Below are 22,245 nucleotides of genomic sequence, written 5' to 3'. Positions count from 1 at the left end.
CAATTATCGCTATGAACTAAAGAAACCGTGCGCGCGTTCTTGCGACTTGTCTTGAAACATGACCTGCGGTTGACGAAAACTTGTGCGTTGGTGTTTAGTATTTATTTATGCATATTCACCTGTGATTGGCTAGCTTTGTGTTGTCGTAAATCGGTGTTTTTTAAAGCGGATGTAGTCATTCTTCGTTATTACAATTTACACTTCGTCAACGAGTTATTTATCGGTATACCATTGTTCCATTTCCGAATAATCTTGCAATTTACTCTTCTAAACAGCTTTGATTTTCAAATAAAGTAGAATACGTTTGTCTAACATTGTTGGGGTAGCAATGTGATGGCAAAGAGAGGATAAAGTGATCATACATCGCATTGAGTAATTTTGAGTGAATTTGTTGAGGAAGTTTTATCTACGATTGAAGCGTTGAAGACGACGAAAATTTGGCTACATTTCAACGCAAGTTAAATACAGTTGACGTGCTTTCTTCAGAATTGAAGAGTCGACAGAAATCTTGTTGTTCCTGGAATTCATACACTTTCGCTATTCACGTTTGGAAATATTCACATACATTTGACGTTCATTCAAAAATACCTGTCGTTCATTAAAATCACGGAATATATTTTATCTGTTTATAATCGAGTGTTACAGGGGACTTATTGCGACCGCGGAGATTGAAACATTTTCCAAGCAAAGTAAATAGACGCGATATTTGCATTCAAAAGCATTTTTACAATAGCGAAATTTTTTATATTAAAATATGGAAATCCCGGACGTCCACATTCTAGTACAGTCAGTCGCGAATAAACAGAGAGAAAACAAACGAAAACGTGATCCTGACATGTATCTTGATGCAGTGTTAGAATGCACCGTTAGAAAATTGAATCGCGAACGAATGGAACGCGACGAAGTATTAAGAAAAAGAAGGAAAATTGAACAAAAAGATGCAGAATGTCATACCTTCAACAACGAAAATGCTTTGTCATTAAATAGTTCGACAAAGTGCGCTGCGAGAACTGTAACGAACGACTCGACAATCACGGAAAATTCTCCTGCTAGTTTATCCGATTTGGATGAAGAATTTTCTAGCGAGTTAAAGGAGCTTTTAGATGAATTATCGCGAGAGTTTCCGGGTGATTTTTGGTTGTCTGATTCTAATGACAACGAGTTCGAAAATGCAGATAGTGACGGTGGTGATGTCTGGCTGTCCGGTTTAGTTGAAGTACTTTGTTCTACTTGATAAAATTTTATTATTTAAAGAAATTTGTAAGTGAAATGTTAATTTATTTTATGTATAAAGCCGTATTTATTTTTATTTCCATTGATGCTTATAATTGTAGCGGAACGTATGAGTAACTCTTTGTAAGATTTTATGAGCGTTTAATCTTTGTCGATTAAATGAAATTCGTATTGTAGTGGAGTGATAATTTTTGATCTGTTTCATTTTTTTTGATGGAGAAACAAGGGTTGTTTCAATGTTAATTTGAAACAAACTAAGAACTTGTGTAATCCTTAATGTCGCTAGTCAAATTTATATATGCATAATTTTATTCAAACGTGTTCATTTCGCGTTTTGTATATGAAATTTTATATATCTACCAATATCTACGTTCAACAGCTGAAATGATCGATGTAATTTTCCATATCATATCATTCAATCATATCGAGAAGCGATTGGAGAATACCCGTCCACTCAAACATGTATCATATAACGTATGAAGTTATAAACAAACATTCGAACAATCTTGCAGAAAACGCTTGTTTAGATTTGACTATTAATGTTAATTTACCCCCATTTATCTATAATAGTTACAATGTTCTTAATCATCTTTTATTATCACACACACAATAGTGTTCTTGTGAATCCGCTCATTTTCGTCATGTATTACCTTATCAGTAAGCGTCTTTAGAAATTCACTTCAAATTAGAATAATCCATAAGGCGATGAAATTTTCACGCTAAATATACGTCATGGGGTGATACTATGACGTATGATGGAATGTTGCCTGGAAACGATAACACGTATTTCTTATCGTTGACGTTTCTTCATTTACATGGTGTCTATGTGTAGGGAAGATACTTGTGAAAAAGCAAAGACACGAAGTTGTGGTCAAAGGACGAGGATATTTTACGTTTCAGCTGTCACAATTCGTGCAATTCATTTGATTTTCTTGCAATAATCAATGTGAATCTACACAAGAATGTCTTTGGGGTACATACAGTCTAGGCTATCATTACTTAGCAAAGACATTCAATCATTCATTGAATTATTCAAAGAAGTTTAGTCGTAATATAATTTGCTTTGATTCTAAGTATTATGTACACTACAAGACATTTCATTTCAACTAATGACATGTAGGAATGTGGACTCGGTGTAATTTCTCTATCACACAGAACGTGAAAATACGCACATTTTTGATCTACTCGTTTGCATAGGACAAGTTTCGCCATTCGTAAGTCGTATATGTCAGGGTATGAGAATTTTCATCGCTATATAACTCTTTCTCGATTCTTATCTCTGGATTTCGAGAGATCTGCTTCAAACGTTACGAAACATTTTCATCTTCTGTGAATTCGGCTAGGAATCTCCAATGCTTTTACAGTTAAACTACTTTCAGGACCAGTCTCCCAGTTATACCCTCGGTCATCAAGGACAGCCACGGCTACTTTGACTGTGTAAAGATTAGCGAGAGGAAACTCAAGAAGGAACTGTGTATTAAAGTAATCGTTGTGCGGCTCAACAATCTGTTTCAGTGAATCAGCTTTACCTGAGGTTTGCTGTTGATAGAAAGAAAGATAATCTTAAATCATGTCTAGTTAGAAATTGTTGAAAAATAATGAGATAACCAGACAAAAATGATAAGCTCCGAATAATTTAAACATTTAGGAATTGTCGACCGAGGAGCTCTTCGCTTTGAATAAATGTGAAAAGACAAAATCGTATACCTTGATATCCAACAAATCCTTTCTTTCTTCAGGGGTAATGTCAACTGTCAACGTGACACTCTTGATCTTCCTGAATACCTGCGTATTTTTTCCATGACATATGACTCCTTCTACCTTCAACGCCAATTGAGTATCCACTGATGTACTGTAAGGTTCGTTATTTATTGGTTGTGATGGCGACACGGCCAACTGAACAAACAACAATGTGCAAAGAATGCATTTAGAACTAATTTTGATACAAATGAAGATGGACACTTTAGTTTCACATCATTGTATTTTCCATATTGGAACATTTACTTACCTTAATCATTGTAGATTGTAGACGATCGAAGAAAAAACGTGGGGGTTTCATTGGAATTCCGAGAATACACACGGACATCTTACGTAGAAACTCTATTTCCTAGAAACAAGCAAGTCCTGTAGAGTAAAGTAGATGATTTATTTTCCTCAATGTCATTCTAGAAATCGTCACTTACTTTGTGCGAAATGCGTTCGTTCTTTAAGTCGTTGAAAAGGCGCTATGGTGAACAAAATCAACGTTCATTTTTATTTATTCATTCAACGGTATTACGTCGCAAAACGTACATGCAATTCCTCTAAGATTAGTTGACATTTTGCTTCGAGTTTGTTGCCTGTTTTCCTGTCTTGTGATTTAGTGAAATTTGGTGAATTCCTAAAAACATGTTCATTGAAGTCTTGAGTGCACGAGGTCATAAAATATTCGCTATGTTTTAAAGTCGGAAGTTACAGAAAATTTACCTGTCAAGAGCTAAGCGATTCATCAAAAGATCTATTGCACATGCAAATAACAGACAACTCTGCTGATGACTGAGTTAAAATATCACAGTTGAGGAAAATTTGACACAAAACACCGTTGAAATGAAAAAGTCACAGATCCACAGGGTTTGCGTCATCTAAGTACCACTCTTTCATTGAGGATTGTTTGGAATATTTAGCTTTTCTATTGATCATTTAGGGTGAACATACATACAAAAAAATTAGTCGGTCATACAAATTCCTTCCAAAAAATATTTTGCGCTTTCATCGCCTCGTAAAGGATACGTTTCAATATTGTTTAGTGTAACCGGGTCAGCATCATAGGATTTTCGATAAAGTTTCCCATAAGATGAAGCAAGGGAAAAAAAATTGTCACGACATTCGTTCATCTAAAATTGATAAAACATCAATATGATGGTCACGACGGTCTACATGACGGTCAATTTCTACACAATGGTCAACTTCTACATGACGGTCAACTTCTACACAATGATCAACTTCTACACAATGGTCAGCTGCTACACAATGGTCAGCTGCTACACAATGGTCAACTGCTACACAATGGTCAACTTCTCAATGATCAACTTCAATGGTCAACTTCTACACAATGATCAACTTCTACACAATGATCAACTTCTACATGATGGTCAACTTCTACACAATGATCAACTTCTACACAATGGTCAACTTCTACACAATGGTCAACTTCTACACAATGATCAACTTCTGATGGTCAACTTCTACACAATGGTCAACTTCTACACAATGGTCAACTTCTACACAATGATCAACTTCTACACAATGGTCAACTTCTACACAATGATCAATTTCTACACAATGGTCAACTTCTACACAATGGTCAACTGCTACACAATGGTCAACTTCTACACAATGGTCAACTTCTACACAATGATCAACTTCTACACAATGATCAACTTCTACATGACGGTCAACTTCTACACAATGATCAACTTCTACACAATGGTCAACTTCTACACAATGATCAACTTCTACACAATGGTCAACTTCTACACAATGGTCAACTTCTACACAATGGTCAACTTCTACACAATGGTCAACTGCTACACAATGGTCAACTTCTACATGGTGATCAACTTCTCCGGTGGGGCAGAACATAAGCAAAGAAACCACTATTTTAAACCTTTACCTGTATGTTTTGTCGACTCTGAGTGTAAACATCATGTTTTGTTGTCATGACAATAGACTGTGCGACCGCAGATGGAGGACAGGAACGAATGCTGGCACAAATGGCTAAAAGGAATGAATGTGTCTGCAATGTTTGTAAGCGTAATGAGATGTACTCTTGTTGAAATTCCAGTTGATGTACTGCAGTCACTGCAGCCTAAACAAAAGAAAGGCAAAAGCAATGAATCTTATTTCTTCATATTAAATGTTGTAATAAGAAACCTACCTTTAGTGAGACTAGGCCTTTTTGGAAAGTACTTATGGCCTGTGATATTTTTTCTGTTATCTGAGACAACGTCTCCTTTGCTTCACTTAGATGCGACTCAGCAAGACTAAAGCTAGCAAGAGCTTTCAGCCAGCAATGAAGATGGACCGACGCCACCATTGATGTAAGATTTGAGAAAATACTTTGAGAAAGCGAATGAAAACCCTTGAAAAATAAAAGAAGCATGTGATCCTGATTAAAATAACTTTGAATACATTTACTCCAACTATACCTAGGACCATTGAAATACACGAGTACCTGTCTAAAAGCCTGTTTTGCTACTCTGTACATAGTCCAATATCTTGTCGACGCCTCAAGTTTTGATAAATTCTGAAGTATCATTAACTTCATCTCTTGTTGATTCATGAGACCCTCAAAAGTTTGCTGATGTGCTTGAAATACCAGCGTTGCTATGGCCACCTATAAAGTTCCAGAAATTAGCAATGTCAACGTGAGTAAAAAATGTAGAAGTTTCCCAAAGAACTTTAGAAGAAAGCCATTAATGTCAATGAAAGCGATAAACGCGGTAACCGCCAATAGCACGTACCAAAAGACTTTGAAATTCGCGAGCCTTAGGGCTATCGTCGCCAACCTCAAGTTGGCAAATAAATACAAAATGTTTATAAAGTTCCGACTTGACTTTGTCCAGACATGATGGTGCCTGTGTCGCCATGGAGACGAGACCTTTCGCTATTTGCAAGCATATAGTGCTGGAGCTCGAGGTCAACAGACCCACAAAGGTTTCAGCAAAGTTTGACGACCATGTTGCATCTTGGGATATGAGACGGTTTACGCTCACCAAAGATATCTGTTCAGTAAGCAAAAAGAGTCAATAACATTACCAATATATCACAATAGGAATTGGAATTTTTTCGTAAATGACATAAATATATATATCTTCCATATTTTCAATGTCAGATTTACGCAACCAGTGACGTCATGCCTCTGAACGAGATTCCGAGAACTCGATTTGTCAGTTATATGTGCTGATGAGTTACTTCAAAGTTCCATTCGTTGTGAAGTGTTAATTAATGATTAAGAAACTATAATTCTAAATGTTCGTCGTTTCATGAGCAGATGAAATATTTTTACAATTCACTAACGCAATGGTACCTTTAACGCGTTATTCTCCTCCACTAAACAACATTCAACAATTGTCGTTTCCAAATTAATCACAGCCTGTTCGCATAACTCGCGATTCATTTCATCTAAAATTGATGATCAAAAACAAAGAACTCGTCACTCTTATCGTCCACAATATGGTTTAGCCTGCGATGATTCATATACGGCCATTCTTACCATTTTTCAATCTTGTGAGAGCTATATGTAGAAAGACTTCATTACTGAGTGCATTAACCATTAAAGATTCGCCACAGCTTTGATTGCAGATCGTCTCCAACACTAAAACGTTTTGTTGACCATAGAATAACAACATTCCACAGACAAAAATGAATGAAACGAAGAAAGGAAGGTTAAAGGCACACCGATGTCGTTGTCAAGGATACCAATAGCAACGGATAATGATAACGTCACCAACACGTACAAGACACCAGTTCTTAAATCGTCGTAAGGAGTTTTGGATAAAAACTCGCAAATCATCTATGGAACACAGACATTTTTTAAACTAAATAAAACATGTTTGGTCTATTAGAACAGACGTATATGTTGAATTATAATGTAATCTAATAATACCCTGTCAATATATAAGTATCTTGCTTATCAGCCTCGTGTAAATATGTATATGATTGTATATGAAGATGTCTTACGTTAAAGACGAAACGTCATAAAATAAAAAACGTTTTACCGCAATTCCTTGTAATATGGCTCTATTAAGTTGTATATAATGGAGTCACATTCATATTTGTCATTACTTGAACATGTTTTCTCTCCCATGTGTGGGGTGATTTTTTTGCTAAGATATTAGCATCAAGAAGAGCTTGTCTCTTAATGTGACGACGAGGATCTTGCACAATATATCGTAGCAATAGCTCAATCTAAAGTAAGACGGGTATGTATTTTGTCGTGGATTAAGTTAAAAGAATCAAAATTGTAAAATGTTTCAAGTACCTGGGCAGAGATGTTGAAAAGTGATGCAGCAGAAAGAAAAGTTACAGAATGAAGAATTGATGTTACAAACATATCTGATGAATATGTAGTCAATAAAGAGGTACATAGTTGCCAAGCCTAGACAAATGTTGACTAGTTTATAACAATTGGGAAAAGAAGTTTTGAGAAAAAAAAAGAAAAGTGAGGACCTTCATAGATGATTCTGTATCATGATACATGTACTGGAAGATAGGGACCAGCTTAAGTTTCATGTTAATTGGTGTTGCTAGCCCTTAAATAAAAACAATGTAGATCACATGACCAACACATCATTGTAGTCAAGATTCTCTTTTGTTATATAAATTATACCTTCAATTAGTTCAATGAGCTTATCACAGACACTCACAGAGAACGTTCTGACAGTAAGAATTAAAAAGCTTTACACATTAGTAACGAAACAAGTTGAACACATATTCCTCTGAAATAACTTACTGCGATTTAGCACTGAACTTTCGAGTCGCATAAATTGCAGCATCTACTTCTACGTGATCATGGGAATCTAGACTTGTTTGAATACTGCAATGATAAAAAAAACAATTTCCAATGTTGAGTAGTTTGATTAGTTTGTAATTTATTCTGAAGACAGACATCATCATTACCTGTGATGGACATTTTTCTGCTCTGAAATAATTAAAGCAATGCTTCCTAGAACACTAAATATTTACAAGAGAGCGTTACGAGGAGAGTAGCAACCTGCAAATTTACTCCTGCATGCAAACATAAGTCATCTTCAGTATTGTTAAAGTAAGCATTAGGCACAGAAATATTTGCACAGCAAGACTGATTTCCAGTATTAACTTGTTTGGGCACCATCCCTGAGTGCGCACATCCTTGAATGAGCGTTGCATTTGCAGTCATTATTTTGAGCTCCGCCCTCAAATGAGCGCCCCATTCATTATTTTCTAATGCGTGATTAATGACACACCATCAAAATTGTTCAAGACACTAATACAAAATAACCAAAATTTAAATCAACCTCAGAATTTTTGTTCTTTCAAAAACATTGTAAAAAGTGTTTATTTGTTGTCAAATTTTTGAAGAGCGCCGCGGTGCTCAAACGAGTAAAAAGGGTACAGTCAGTCATTCTCATTCATTATTATCAAAAATTAGAGACAAGGTTATCACCGAAGAGTAATGGCTCGCGCTACAGGATCATTGCTGTGCATCACCGAGAAGATGCGACGAAGAAACTCCTCAGTGCTCATTATTTTGTCAAGATGTTTTTCACTTTGCTGCGTCACCTTGAGCACGCAAAGTCTTTGAAAATTGCTCCTAAATAAAAACAATATCGCAAGTCTTGTTGTGCAATTCTCCTTCTTCAAAGCAAGTACCGCGAACTTACCCACAACGAAAAACATCTGATAGTTTAAGGAAAGCAGAATTTATAAGAATAGGAAATGGGAACCGTTCAAATAGCGAAGGAAACTTCACAATAGCCTCGCATTGCTCTCCGACCTTGGACGCTCTCAAACCTGGGGATTAATGAAAACAATGAATAAGTCACTTCGAATTAATATCGATAATTATTTCAAAACAAATACCTTTATCCAACTCCAAAAGAGCGGATTGCGCATCCTGTCCTGAAGTCATTTCTTCTCCTCCGTTGACTTGAAACGAAGCCATGTTGCAATTATTTTGAGCCTAAATTTATACAGGTCAGTTGTCACCTGCGATTAGGTTACATTTTACGTTCGCATTCAGCGATTCTGCTTTCGTTGTCGTTACGGACATGGTCCGATGTGTCCAAGCATAGCCACTGCGAAAAACAGCTTGAGCAACCTTTACTCTTAATTAATTTCGAGCTAAAAATGGCTGATAAGAGTCATAAGGTAAAAATTGCTGATTATGGAGCGTGGTCCAGTCCAATAACTGCTGAAGTGGTCATAGCTGAAGGAGGACTTTCGAAATCTCGCTTTTCCTTTCTCCAAACGTGTTTGAACGATAATAATGAGGGTGAGTTCATAAGACTTGTCTGGAAAGAATACATGGTTGTATTGGCACCAAATATCCTGGAAAATGTTTCATTACAGTGATTACACTACTTTATTTTGTGACAATTTGTTGGTGTAAGTGGAAATATTCAAGGGTGTGTGACAACACGCCTCACACTCCCACCTGAGCTTTTATATAATATGTGCAAAAAGTCGGTTCAGAAAATGATAGAGGATGATCAAAGTTGATCTAAAATTGTGTTCTTTTCTACAAAATAAAGACACTATAAAAGTCTGTCCCAGAATGTAGAATACCCCAGTTTTTTTGGAGATGTTTATCCCTTTGGTGTAGCTATTGTAGAGATTTGTAGTACACAAATTTGTGAGATGCTGACGAGGATCATATCTTGTCACTGATGCAGCTTAATGAAGCTCTTGAATGATCTTCAAAATATGTATCAATGCTGTGATTTGACCATGCTACACGAGGAAGTTACCAGACTGCAAAGTTTGCATTGTGCACCTGAGATTCAGGTGCACAATTTACAAAATTCCCAGTCTGGGAAACTAGTGATACTGGTACTGAGCTTTGACTACTTTCCTTGACAAGATTGCACTTCAATTTTATAATACCATTACTATGGTTTAACAACACTGCACAATGACTATGCAATACCATTGCTATGTTTTGACTAGGCTGCAAATAATTTCTTAGCATTGGTTGTTCCTTATTGTAAACTGATATTATGAGGTAAATTCTAGTGTTTTCACAAAACAGAGGTAGTGTTCTGGACAGAGCTACGTCCAAATGAGAAAGGCCGTATTGTTGTCTGTTCTTGGAGTGAAAAGCATAAAGAAATTGTTTCATGGACTCCAGAAGGTTTCAATGCACGGACAACTGTACATGAATATGGAGGTGGTTCTTGTTTTGTTTCCAAGGGAAATGTATACTTTTCAAACTTCAGTGATCAGAAGATGTACATGCAACAGTCTTCATCATCACCTCCACTACAAGTCTCAAGTGGTGGTAAAGGATTAAGGTAATCTTTAAAATGTGCTCAAGCAATCTTTGAAAATGTGTGAAGACATAAATTCTGTATGTGATGCAGATATGCAGACGGTGAGATGTGTCCATTCTCTAACACAATAATCTGTGTGCGTGAAGATCATGGAATTATTGAGGACCAAGGGGCAAAAGAAGCATGCAACACAATTGTCTCCATTGATCCGGAAGCTAAAGAAGAATTTGTTTTAGTAATTGAACGAAAATCTTTTTTGATCAATTCAGATTAAATCAACATCAAACCATAAGACTTTTTATTTCAGGTGAAAGGTGAGGACTTCTATTCTTCTCCTCGTACTTCATCTACTGGAATGTTGGCATGGGTCCAGTGGAGTCATCCAAATATGGTATAATAATTTTGCTAAAAACAGCTTGTGGTATAAATTTGGTGATAAAGTTTCCATTATAGTGTATGCCTCTTATACTTTATGTTGCATTTCTATCTCCTATGTTATCTACGTCAATGTTTTTATATAACTTATTCTTCACATATTTTTAGCCATGGGATACAACAGGACTCTATATTGCACAGTTAAGCACTAATGGGAAGAGTATAGAGGGACCATCTCAACAGGTGACTGATGTCAAGCATGATGTGGAAGTTATGCACACAACTGTATTACATAAATAACTTTATCTTCTTCATTTTCTTAAACTTATTTATATTTTGCCAGATATCATACAACGAAAGTGTCAGCATAATGTATCCAAGATGGAGTGCAGATGATTCACTTTATTTCATTTCAGACAGATCAGACTGGTGGAATGTGTACGAGTATATTTTTAGCACAAATGATGAGCGTAACATATTTCCTGTTGATAAAGAAATTGGATTGCCACAGTGGAGATTTGGTTTATGCAGTTATGTACCACATCCAAAGAATCCTAAATTATTTGCAGTAGTCTGTGGTGGAGTAGGTTTAAATATTTGTTTTAGAATAGTAATGTTTTAGTATTAATTTATTTTTGTATAATAGGAACTGGGCATTGTAAATGCTGAAGTGGAAAAGATGGAAGTTGTCAACACAGGCTTCGTATCTCATATTTACCCTTATTTCTCAGCAAATGGCCAAAAGCTTTATTGTGTAGCTGGCAGCACAATAAAATCATATGTCATCCTTGAGGTAGACATGGATACAAAGAAAGTTGTCATAATTAAGGATGTTACAAAGAGTTTTCAATTGGATGAAGGGTACATTAGCATACCTAAAGCAATAACTTTTCCAACGGAGGATAACAAAGTCTCTCATGGTTACTTGTATTTACCTAAAGTAAGTGTTGTTAAAGTTTCTGTCAATATGGACAGATTGATTTCACTGCTCTTATTCATTCTTGAGCAACTTTTTTGTTCAATTTATCAACTGATTTATGTAGAACAAAGATTATGCAGCACCTACAGGATCTCTGCCACCACTTTTAGTCAAAGTTCATGGAGGACCCACATCTTCTACATCACCAGTCTTTGATTTAAATAAGCAGTTCTTCACAAGTCGTGGTATTGCTGTATTGGACATGAACTATAGAGGAAGCACTGGATATGGCATGCATTACAGAAAGGAACTTTATGGCAAGTAAGAGAATGTTCACTCAGTTCCACAGAATATATTTTATCAAAGATGATGGACTTATTTGTTTTATGCATTTTTTACAATATAGTAACAAACTAGACAATGTTTCCAGTTATGTTGCCAATTATTAAAATCTTTTTCATAAGTTGGGGCAAAGTTGATGTTGAAGACTGTTGCAATGGTGCATTGTATGTTGCTGAGACAATGAAAGTTGCAGACCGTAACAAACTCTGTATTGATGGGGGATCAGCTGGTGGTTACACATCATTAGCATGTCTTACATTACGGCCTGAGGTATTTCAAGCTGGTGCCAGCATGTATGGTGTGTCTGATGTTGAGGCTCTTGTAAAGGATACACACAAATTTGAAAGTCGATACATGGATACTATTGTTGGTCCATATCCAGAGAGTATTGAATTGTACAAAGAAAGATCACCAATCAGTCATGTCAACAGGCTTAAATGTCCAATGATCTTTTTCCAAGGGGATGAAGACAAGGTAATGGACAGGTCAAGTTTGTATTTGTTTACTATCATGGTGGGTTATCTTTAAGGGTTCACAGTAAGTGCATCTTGTATGTTGACATCATTATCAGGAACAAGCTGTACGTCAGATAATTTTCTTTCTAGATTGTGCTACCTAACCAAGCAGAAATGATGTTTAATGCAATTAAAGAAAAGGGAATTGCTTGTTGCTATGTTCTTTACAAAGGTAATCTATGCTTCTTTGTTCTTTTCAGAAAATTATCATAATTTTTATCCATGAAATATGTTTAGGTGAACAGCATGGTTTTAGAAAAAGTGAAAACATTATAGCAACCTTGGAGGGAGAATTCTGTTTTTTTGCCAAAGTATTTGGATATGAGCCAGCAGATTTTGAATGCAAAGTAATATATTTATTTTATTAATGTATGAAAATTTTGTCTTCATGAATCCTAAATTACTATGTATCTTTTCTTTTGTAGCTTGACATTAAAAACATGGATTCATTTCAAAGGTGAAAGGTTGGAACAATTTTGTACTGTCACTTTTAATTAAACTGTTAAAAATAAAATTTGATAAAAGTTTTTCTTACTTCATCAAAAAAACTTACTAACCTCAGTTAATTTGATGAATTATGATTCATTGGAGTAAAATAGTTTGTGATTGATCTGGTATTCGTCAAAACAGCAACCCTATCCTATGGAAGGAATTTCATATCAATAGTTGGTTGACTGGCTTGCTAGCAATAAGCCTAAGTCCAAAATAGACCATTCTACAGTGTCTACTCACTACATTGGTTGAAATATTTTCCAACTTTGATGGCACAACGTTTCTTGTTTTCACACTTTTCTTTTTAACCCCCATATCTCGTAACCAGTTGGATTTTCTTATTGGATGTGTGAACTTCTTTTTTTCTGATGCAACTGTTGTTTCTTTTAAAAGACTGTTTGTTGGGCTCATTTGTGAAATTGAGTTTAACAGGCCACTTGTTGATGATAAACATGAACCAATGTTTCTATGTACCGGTAGTGGTAAAGAGGTCTCCATCTTGGTTTCTTTCAAAGGCTGACTCCCTACTATGATGTTTGCATTGGGAACTTTATTCTCTTTATCCATAATGTCTGACTCAGCTTTTTCTACTTGTGTTTCAATTTTGCTGGAAACGCTGTTTGATGTTTTTGGATCATTTGATGCACTTTTTCCAATTTTCTCAACTTCATCCCACATGCAGACATGCTTACTTAAAGTCAGATCATTGTCAACTTCCCTTGATCGTTTATTACCATTTGAATGAACACTATTCATCTGCTCAACAATTGAGCTTGATTTGGTCACTCTGTTTGGGACTGTAACTTCACTTGTCTGTAACCACTTATAGAGCAGCTGTTGTGGACTACTGCATTTGGTTGTTGTTGGTGATGGGAGAGAAAGTGATGTTAATGTGCTTGTTGAGTTATTTTTTGATGAAACAGGGGAACCACTATCACTGCTTCCGGGTATACCATCTGTAGATGGGAAATAGAAGTAAAGTCTATTAATTTTGAGAAGTGTTCAAAATGTTACAGAAATAATTATATATTTTCTTAGTGTTTACTCTCACCTTCAGTTTCTGATGGTGAAACTTGTTCACACCATCCTACAAAATTCCCATTTTTTCTTTCAGCATAGTTGACGTTCCTGTTTGAAAATTTGTCAAATGTGCCAGACTTAAAAAGGTTAATTCTACAACACTAAAATATGTCAGTAAAAATTATTATACTCACCATATGTAAAAACTTGTGTCATCTGAGCAAGTTACAACCTGTACAAAGGACTTGAAATTGTTAGTTAAAATAATGAGCACTAGAAACTGGTTGACATGGTTACCTTGCTTTGGTTTCCAGGGCACCATGCCACGCTGGTGACTTCATTTGTGTGACCCAATAAGTGGAATGGTGCAGCTTGAGGATCATCAATCTTCCATATATATCCATCATAATCACCTGAGCCACTTAAAAGATATTGATCATCTGGACTCACTGAAGACTTGACATAAAATGTCACATTACTGTGGCCTCTGAATTTTGCTAAGGGCTCTTTTTGAAATGTAACAGTCATACATGTAGATTACATCATTGGTGCAGTTAGCAAAAAGTCTTGACTTTGTTGAGTCCAATGTTAATGATGAAAAGCCTAGAGATGTATACAAACAACAGTTCTAAAATAGAGAAAACATCATGTTTCATATATTTTTCAACACAAAGTTCTCACCATGTTTTCGATGGCTTTTTTGTGGGCAAGGAAAGGCTTGACAAGGTAATGGAGCCTTTTCTAGATTTGAATAGTTCTTTCTTAAATCCCAAACTTTAACAGTTCCATCCATTGCCCCAGCTGAGATGAGTGTGTTGTAATCTTGAAATATGACAGATGTCACACTTTGTTGTGAATCCTAAAAGAATTAAATGTCAGAGAACAACATTCATTTTTATAATCATGAATATTTGAACTTACTGGTTTTACAACACTAGAAGGTCGTCTGCCACGTCGCCTAATCCTTGGAGGTGTACCACTCACTGTTGAAGATATGGTGTGACAGTTATGTATTGTGTTGACAGGTTTGTGATAACCACAACGTTTGTTGCAACGCATGTCCCAAACCATAACATTTCCATCTCTAGCACCAGTGGCAAATACAGCTGTATAAAATGTTGATTAATGGCAAGTTAGAGGAAACCTTCAGTATGAAATGTTGATATTGTAATATTCAAATCTTGCAGCATGTTCTTACATTGATTATGGCACTGAAAATCAACAGCTTTTAAGCTGCAACTGTGTCCTTTAAAAATTCCAAGTCTTGCATTTCCATGAATATCCCACAATTGGGCTGTTTGATCACCTGATGCAGTCACCTGACAAAACGAAATGACATTGGATGAAAGAACAATTAAATTGAAAATAATTTTTAAACTTACTAGTTTGGCTTCATTGCCAACCCAAGCAACATCAAATATTGCATTGCTGTGGGCAACCCAACCTAAAAATGTTAACATAAATATAAAAAGTTTGGTTCAGTTTTGGATGCCCAATATGGACTGAATGTCTAAATTTACCTTTAAGTCTGGCCGAAGGACCATGTTTTCTTGTATCATACAGACACACACCACCTTCTTCATCAGCAACTGATAACATATGACCATACACAAGAGCTAGACAAAATTTACCATAAAAAGGTTAGGGAACAGCTTCATTGTCATAAAAAGGCTATAGATCCATATCATCCAAATAGACTGGATACATTGATGGAAACTTACATTGATTGAAACTGCAAGCAAATGGTGGTACATCTCTCTAAAGAACAGTTTTGTAGCACTACGTCAGTTCATTCATAAATACAGCGAATTTTGTTCAAAATCGATCGTGATTAAGTGAATTTCAAATTTTCACGCCATTGTTTTAAGATCTCGTTTCTGTATCAAAAAATTGTTTAAAATATACCTCCGAATCTAAACCTTTTACGTAGTGTTGGTCATCTTTGTGGCATTTCAATGCTTGAATGACAAAGTCTATTCTTACATCTACGATACAAATGAGAAAAACACGATTTTACGTCCAGGGAGGCGTTCACTCTTATTCACTATAGAAAATGTCATTACTCTGGACACGATACTTACTCCTGGGCTTTGGGGAATACGACTGAATTATTCGCCGTTCGTGTAAGCTGCGGAGAAAATTCATCGCAAAGCGTGGTGGATTCTTCGTTAAGAAGTTCAAATACTGTGAAATACTTTCATTTTCCTGTCGTAGCCAAATATGTGCTTAGTGGAAATGTGAATGTTTACTCATGTTCAAGTATTTCGCGCGCTTCCTTATGTTCGCGCAATTTGTTTGCGTGAATTTGATTGGTTAAGCAAAAGTAGCAAATTTTAACAAGGTTTCAGGTTTTTTTATTGAAGAATATTTTACAATCCAAAACATAGCGTTGTCAGTGCAAGATTTATGATTTGTGTAGTGCACAACCACATTTAGAATATATACATAACATTTTAAAGTGGGAGGCAAAAGATTAATAATTAGGTGGGGAGGGCAGCATTCATATATGGATGTTTTACTTTATTAGTTTCCATTGAAATCAATAGTTATTACAGATTATACAGTATGAAATATGAATTAAGGCTCCCCCTTAATTATCAAGCTTCTGCTGCCCTTGATTTTCAATCCATATTTATTTCCAAACATTTTGATTTCTAATGCCAGGAACCAAAGCACATTAAGATTTATTTTTCTTTGAAATGAGCACAGATATAACGCTGCAAAAAAATAGAGACTAACTGATATTGAATATTGAAAACTGGACTTGACAATGACATAGCATCCCTACCTGTACAAATAGATAAAGAATGATATAAGATGAAATCCTAATTTCACCATTGCTTCCTTAAGAAAACCTTTCAGCTCACTTCTGTTGTGAATTTCAGCAGGATCATAAATACCCATATTCCCTGCAGGTTTATTTAGGTACCTTGAACCATTAAAATCACATAAAGTAACCACAAATCGTTAGTTTGTAATAATCTGGAATATTTAGCATAATTTATTCTTACCTGTAAACAAGCCATAATGACAATGGCAATGTCAGCAAGAAATATATCCAATGAAAATGAACGAAAAATATGGCAGTAAGGCAAAGCATAGCCACAATTTCAGGAATGATGAACTATAAAAGATTTTAATTTTAATAAGCGAGTAAAGTCGTAAAATTTAAAATTTACGACGTAAAGTAAAAACTACAATTACAATAACAAGGAAACATTTTATGATATGTTGATTCCTACCTTGTTTAGTCTGTCGCAGCAAACTGTCGCATTAATATAATCGCATTCTAAATCTGATAAATTAATTATCTTTAATTTGAAGTTAAGGATATGCTGAATGACAAACGAGTATTCAAATCTTGAAACACAGTATTTTACACAAATATATTTATTCTATTTGTATGAAGGATACGAAAAACACGACAAGAAATATTAATCCTGCTGAATCGATCATAGAAAAAATAAATAAATAAGTATCAGACAGCAACATCTGGCTTACTATATACTTTTGGAATTTTAAGTTAAACAAATTTTTCGAAACAATTCACAACTGTTAAATTTTCCTATAAGAAACGCGTCCGCAGTAACTGCTAAAATGACCAGCTGAAGCACATACCAAAAATACTGGAATAAACTGATTGAAATTTAATAATTTTGCTGCTTCCCCTCCCGTAATGATTGATTTTGTTCCGAATCAGTGCTTCCATTTTGTTTTTGTACAATTTTCCATCTAAAGTTTGAAATCAACATGGCGACAAGTAACGCTTGAACCGTTGTCAAGCACAAATTTTATCTACACGGCTCCTAGAGTTCTTATTTGTCGTTCAGTATGAACGAGAAAACGAAGCAGACACTATTTCACATTCTTCTTCATTCAAAGATGAAGGTTCAAATGGCGAAGCAATCAAGAGCCAGAAGCGCAATCGTCAATTTAAGAGCAAACGTTATAAACTTATAGAGGATTTCGATGCAGGTGCTGTGAACGAAGAGCAGTTTTATAAAAACCTAATTAAACTGAGAGAGGAACATAGAAATACATTAAAGTTGCTGGAAACAAAATATTACAATGAGTTGAGGAAACAAACTAATTTTCAATGGGAAGGTTTTCATCAAGGAGTTGGATTAAAGGAGTACAAAAAAAGAAATGACACTTCAACAGCAGAAAAAGAAAAGATGATTCATGATAGTTTTGATTACGAAAACAAGTACCCAATCAAATCATCACATGATTTTGTCAAAGACATGTCATATTTGACAAATACTCAATTCACAGGTACGTAGACTTAATTGTATGTAGACTTAATAAAATGAATTGAATTTAAGATACTCATTTATCTATGGCAATCCTATCAATTTTTCTTGTGTGTCAATTTACCAATGTTGTATAAATTTGTATTTCAGATAAAAATTCTGTTAATTCTGATGATGATGCAGAAGAGGATGACAAAGAGGAAAATACAGTAGAAGAAAATGAAAGCCGCACTACTTCAGAAGAATTTTCCACTTCTCTCTATCCTAAAAGATCTCAGAATATGGATATGGTTGAACATTTATGGCAAGACTTCTCAATTCAGGATTATACAGCTAATGATAATGAAACCTTGGAGTCAATGAATCTTGCAAAGACAGACAAACAAAAGGTAGAAACTTAGCTAGAATTTGAAAATTACTTTTTATTATTGCCATTTGAATTTTAACAATTTTCCCCTGAATGCAAGACTTTTTTAATGCTTTTTAAGGAATGGACTCCATCAATCACCATACCAAAACCATTTGCAATGACTTTAAGAGAAGCACGAACAGAAAAGAAGAAGACAAGATCCATGCAAGTGCTTGAGGAAAATTTGAGTCTTAAAAAGTCTGCAGAGGAAGCTGAATTGAAGAAGAAATTTCGTGCACAGCCTGTTCCTGCGACAACTTTCCTACCCTTGTATGAGGAGATTATAGAAAAGAATCAACGAAGGAGTCAACGCGTTCGTGATATCAACAAGGCTCTATTAAAAGCTACAGAAAAACCATTTACCTTTATAAGACGAGAAGAGATGAAGAGACGCCAGAAAGAAGAAGACCGTCTAAAGATGTTGAAGAAGAAAGAAAAGGAGGAATCAAAACAAGTATTTAAAGCTCAGCCTCCTCCAAAACATGAAAATGATTTAAGTCTTGCCGACAGGTTAATCGAGCAAGATGAATATCGTAAGATACGTAAGAAACTTCGCGCTGCCGATCTCCTCGCTGCCTCACGACTACCTCCGAGCATGGAGGCGCGTAAAAACCTTACAAATGCAGCCAAATCGCGACAAAAATGTCGCAAGTCTCGCGAACCAAAGCTGCTGTTTCGTCCAAACATCAATGTTGAAGTGCCCGACTTTGATGCGTTGCATTGGGAGTTTGAAAAGAATTGAGGAAACGCAAGAAGGAACGACAGCCGACTGTTGTAGAACCTTTTCATTTGAAAACAGCTCATATCCCTCGTGCTAGGAGTAATAGTCTGGGGCGAGCCAATTCTATGGAGAACTTACGTCACAGTATTAGTGAAAGGAATTTTGGAATTGAAAAAGAGGCGAGAAAGGTTAGACCGTCCAGTGCTAGATTGTCATCATCCCAAGATACTTTACCTTTTGGGTAAGTCACATTAAATATTTCTTTTAATTTGTCGGGTTTTGTTAATTTAACTTCCTTCATTACACGTGTAATCATGTTAAAACGTAAACTAAATTCTCAGGGCCATTGAGTCAGGTTACAATCATGACCTATAGACATGAAAAACCCTGGAAAATTACTAGGACCAAATGTATTTCTTTTGATATTTTAGTTAATGAAATAATATTAAGATTGAAAACATTCAAACAAGGGATGGTTTATGACAGTCTCAAAGATATAAGCAATATATTTTGACAAAAGCAACATGATCAAAGGGTTACTGTCAACGATAAATGCAAAAAGATAACGTTGTATCTTTCAGGCTGACACAAATACTTTCGCTACATACAGATGTCATGATCACGTATTCCTTAATTTCGAGTTAACACTTACATATACCGTCTTTATATCTCATTCATCATCATCATAACCACTTATGTACATATATGTAGCTACACATTCTAACATGGTGAAGCGTATGATAACTTTGATTAACTATACATATATGTACCCATTGAACAATGTAAATCATATGATAACATTTGATTAACTGTACATATATGTACCCATTGAACCAGCTGAAGCGTATGATAACATTTGATTAACTATACATATATGTACCCACTGTAAACATGTTGAAGCGTGTGATAACATTTGATTTACTGTACATATATGTACCCATTGAACCAGCTGAAGCGTATGATAACATTTGATTAACTGTACATGTATACACCCAATGAACAAGGTGAAGCATATGATAAAATTTGATTAACTATACATATATGTACCCATTGAACAAAATTAAGCTTTTGATGACAATTTATTTCCATCAGAATCACAGAATCCGTTCGACTTCGTGATGAGGCCGTTAAGAGAAGTCTCGAGGTGGAGAAACAGAAAAGTAATGAAATTCGACGCTACAGAAAGGCAAACCAAAATCGAGAAAAACAACTCCGTTCTCAAGTTCAAATAAAATCAATGGTATATGATCATTCTTCGCAACTGAAGAAAAACAGTAAAGAAAAGTTAAAAACTTTTAGGTAAATCATTATCTCCCTTCGTCTGATCTAACTTTCAAGCCTTCAACATGTGATCCTCTCCCCACAAATTATTACATGTTGATTTTGTTTTACAGAGAGAGTGATCGCGGACGACAGGAAGAATATGAACGAGAGCTTGGTGAAATGAAACGACGTGTTGAACAAAGGCCGTTGTTGTTTGAACGAGAATCACAAGAGAATGCCAAAAGAAAAGCGCAAAAGAAGTACACACAGATCTTGCGAGATGTAGGAGTTGATGAGCATCTTATAAACAGCCTAGTAAACAAAAACAGTGACATCATCAATAGTGAATGCGATAGCGATATTTCGAGACATTCTGGGACAGATGATGATCACGAGCGTTATTCCATGTCCGACTCTGAGCATAGAACATCACTTGGGGATGTATCCGAGCCTGGCGATTGACTGATGTGATTTTCCTGAGGTTCATGTTGCTGTTAGCAAATTTCATTGTAGTTATAATAATTAAGCTAATTTATCAAATATAATGATGTTTTGTATTCATATATTATGCTGAAACATTTGAGGTCCTATGTGTCTGATTTTTAATGTCCCAAATGACATTGTTGGAATGAGATGCTGTGATGATTTTTTGTCAGCCTCTCTGCATTAATCTGTTGACCTTATAAGGTATTAGCTTTCATCAAACGTCATTTATACATGAAGACCAACAAATGAGTCTTGGCTGACATAGAGGTATCTAAGAAATTAAAACAAAAAACAAACCAAATGAGATTGGAACAATACTGCCTGAGGAATTATGTGTGCGAGTTGACCCTTCGTGAAACAAACGATCGTTATTCACACTCTTACGTCATAGCCTTTATTACTTATCTATCTAGCTGCGAGTGATTGACAAAACAGGTCAAACTGGATTATCGAAACCGGCTTGGTCTAAAGTCGTCATCACAAAGGCGTCGTTGATGACGACCTAATTTAAGTCTTTGAAACGAATTTCCATTTTTATGTTTTTCTTCAGAACATGATAATGCTAATGATGGCATCGAATATGAAGATGGACATAAGACGCCTTAAAGTATGCGCAGAAATATGTGTTGTTTGGTGGCGTTGCGTATCTTAAAAACATTGTTGCATTGTTAATATATTCAAATGTCATTAAAGCCCCTCCGTTTCTAAAAGGCCTCCCCACATTTGCTGCCAACCGGTCTCCCGACAAAAACCCCACCAAAACTTTCAATCTCGTAAATGAAAATGTGTTTCATTAAGACAATATGTTGACGTTCTTCATCCCAAAGTACATTAGGGTGCCTTTTTCAACGCTAGTCACACAGTTTATCGCACCGTTAATTTGTTGTCATCATAAACTATTTGAAAAGAAATGAATAATTCATGTATCACTTTTTGGTGTGAACGATCTTCGTATTTTGCCGGATGTATACGGAATATTCTATTTTAATGTCACGTGATAAATGAAATTTATTATCGTACATAAAATATAATTTCTCGATAAATTGAACTTTTTTCTCAAAAAATGTAACATGATTATTAGTTATTGAGATATCAGATATTACTATTTTTGCTCATATGAGCAATAATTTCCCATTGTTGTAAAAGGTACAATAGCAGAAATGATGTTTGGAGGCGGTCCATTTCCCGAGGTGTCCCGAAGTTACC

General features: G+C 35.5%; 6 protein-coding genes and 1 long non-coding RNA gene across 10 annotated transcripts; 4 read left to right on the top strand and 3 right to left on the bottom strand.

Moving 5' to 3' along the window:
- The first annotated feature begins 188 nt into the window (after positions 1–188).
- On the top strand, positions 189–1,409 carry LOC124443101. The gene has a single exon (XM_046993634.1). It carries the CDS (start codon positions 755–757, stop codon positions 1,232–1,234), a length of 480 nt encoding a protein of 159 aa, XP_046849590.1. The 5' UTR covers positions 189–754; the 3' UTR covers positions 1,235–1,409.
- Positions 1,410–2,261: 852 nt separating this feature from the next.
- Positions 2,262–8,959, bottom strand: LOC124443104 (integrator complex subunit 7-like). Its single transcript, XM_046993638.1, has 23 exons — positions 8,836–8,959; positions 8,637–8,766; positions 8,420–8,566; positions 7,894–7,947; positions 7,727–7,810; positions 7,604–7,650; positions 7,444–7,526; positions 7,256–7,372; positions 7,060–7,182; positions 6,673–6,787; positions 6,488–6,589; positions 6,302–6,396; positions 5,736–5,996; positions 5,447–5,608; positions 5,150–5,353; positions 4,886–5,080; positions 4,003–4,106; positions 3,700–3,768; positions 3,526–3,613; positions 3,417–3,458; positions 3,242–3,340; positions 2,941–3,129; positions 2,262–2,772 (listed from the first exon to the last, which is right to left on the bottom strand). The coding sequence occupies exons 1-23, from the start codon at positions 8,915–8,917 to the stop codon at positions 2,554–2,556; spliced, it is 2,811 nt and encodes a 936-aa protein (XP_046849594.1). The 5' UTR covers positions 8,918–8,959; the 3' UTR covers positions 2,262–2,553.
- On the top strand, positions 5,918–6,997 carry LOC124443107. Its single transcript, XR_006947488.1, has 2 exons — positions 5,918–6,003; positions 6,613–6,997. It is a non-coding gene; the product is annotated as an uncharacterized LOC124443107 (long non-coding RNA).
- Positions 8,960–8,962: 3 nt separating the features above from the next.
- On the top strand, positions 8,963–14,471 carry LOC124443092. Of its 4 annotated transcripts, XR_006947483.1 has the most exons (14): positions 8,989–9,247; positions 10,004–10,265; positions 10,335–10,479; positions 10,552–10,635; positions 10,788–10,862; positions 10,963–11,202; positions 11,266–11,559; positions 11,663–11,859; positions 12,003–12,354; positions 12,486–12,567; positions 12,633–12,742; positions 12,821–12,859; positions 14,002–14,053; positions 14,222–14,471. XR_006947483.1 is itself a non-coding variant. In XM_046993624.1 (13 exons), exons 1-12 carry the CDS (start codon positions 9,103–9,105, stop codon positions 12,854–12,856), a joined length of 2,022 nt encoding a protein of 673 aa, XP_046849580.1. In that variant the 5' UTR covers positions 8,989–9,102; the 3' UTR covers positions 12,857–12,859; positions 14,002–14,195. The 4 variants fall into 4 exon arrangements, 2 of the variants coding, with proteins under 2 accessions (XP_046849580.1, XP_046849579.1); XM_046993624.1 differs by lacking the exon at positions 14,222–14,471 and having other exon boundaries at positions 14,002–14,195; XM_046993623.1 differs by lacking the exons at positions 14,002–14,053; positions 14,222–14,471 and having other exon boundaries at positions 8,990–9,247; positions 12,821–12,991.
- On the bottom strand, positions 12,958–16,126 carry LOC124441755 (denticleless protein homolog B-like). Its single transcript, XM_046992222.1, is given in 14 exon segments — positions 12,958–13,035; positions 13,128–13,843; positions 13,939–14,015; positions 14,102–14,139; positions 14,205–14,430; positions 14,432–14,510; positions 14,589–14,766; positions 14,829–15,013; positions 15,106–15,226; positions 15,290–15,351; positions 15,428–15,523; positions 15,629–15,665; positions 15,813–15,892; positions 15,989–16,126. Coding segments are annotated over 14 exon segments (2,037 nt in total). The 5' UTR covers positions 16,053–16,126.
- Positions 16,127–16,238: 112 nt separating this feature from the next.
- On the bottom strand, positions 16,239–17,434 carry LOC124442005 (protein cornichon homolog 4-like). Its single transcript, XM_046992491.1, has 5 exons — positions 17,322–17,434; positions 17,150–17,218; positions 16,919–17,031; positions 16,696–16,836; positions 16,239–16,624 (listed from the first exon to the last, which is right to left on the bottom strand). The coding sequence occupies exons 1-5, from the start codon at positions 17,397–17,399 to the stop codon at positions 16,585–16,587; spliced, it is 441 nt and encodes a 146-aa protein (XP_046848447.1). The 5' UTR covers positions 17,400–17,434; the 3' UTR covers positions 16,239–16,584.
- A 222-nt stretch (positions 17,435–17,656) lies between these two features.
- LOC124442784 (protein FAM161A-like) lies at positions 17,657–21,116 on the top strand. The gene is given in 6 exon segments (XM_046993277.1): positions 17,657–18,182; positions 18,311–18,549; positions 18,649–19,306; positions 19,309–19,531; positions 20,383–20,589; positions 20,685–21,116. Coding segments are annotated over 6 exon segments (1,758 nt in total). The 5' UTR covers positions 17,657–18,082; the 3' UTR covers positions 21,016–21,116.
- Positions 21,117–22,245: the final 1,129 nt, after the last annotated feature.

This window comes from Xenia sp. Carnegie-2017, unplaced genomic scaffold (genome assembly GCF_021976095.1).
Source record: "Xenia sp. Carnegie-2017 unplaced genomic scaffold, XeniaSp_v1 HiC_scaffold_20, whole genome shotgun sequence".
In the NCBI taxonomy this organism is placed as follows: domain Eukaryota; kingdom Metazoa; phylum Cnidaria; class Anthozoa; order Malacalcyonacea; family Xeniidae; genus Xenia; species Xenia sp. Carnegie-2017.
Note: the sequence above shows the minus strand (reverse complement) of the source record. Positions and strands in the feature narration are given on the sequence as shown.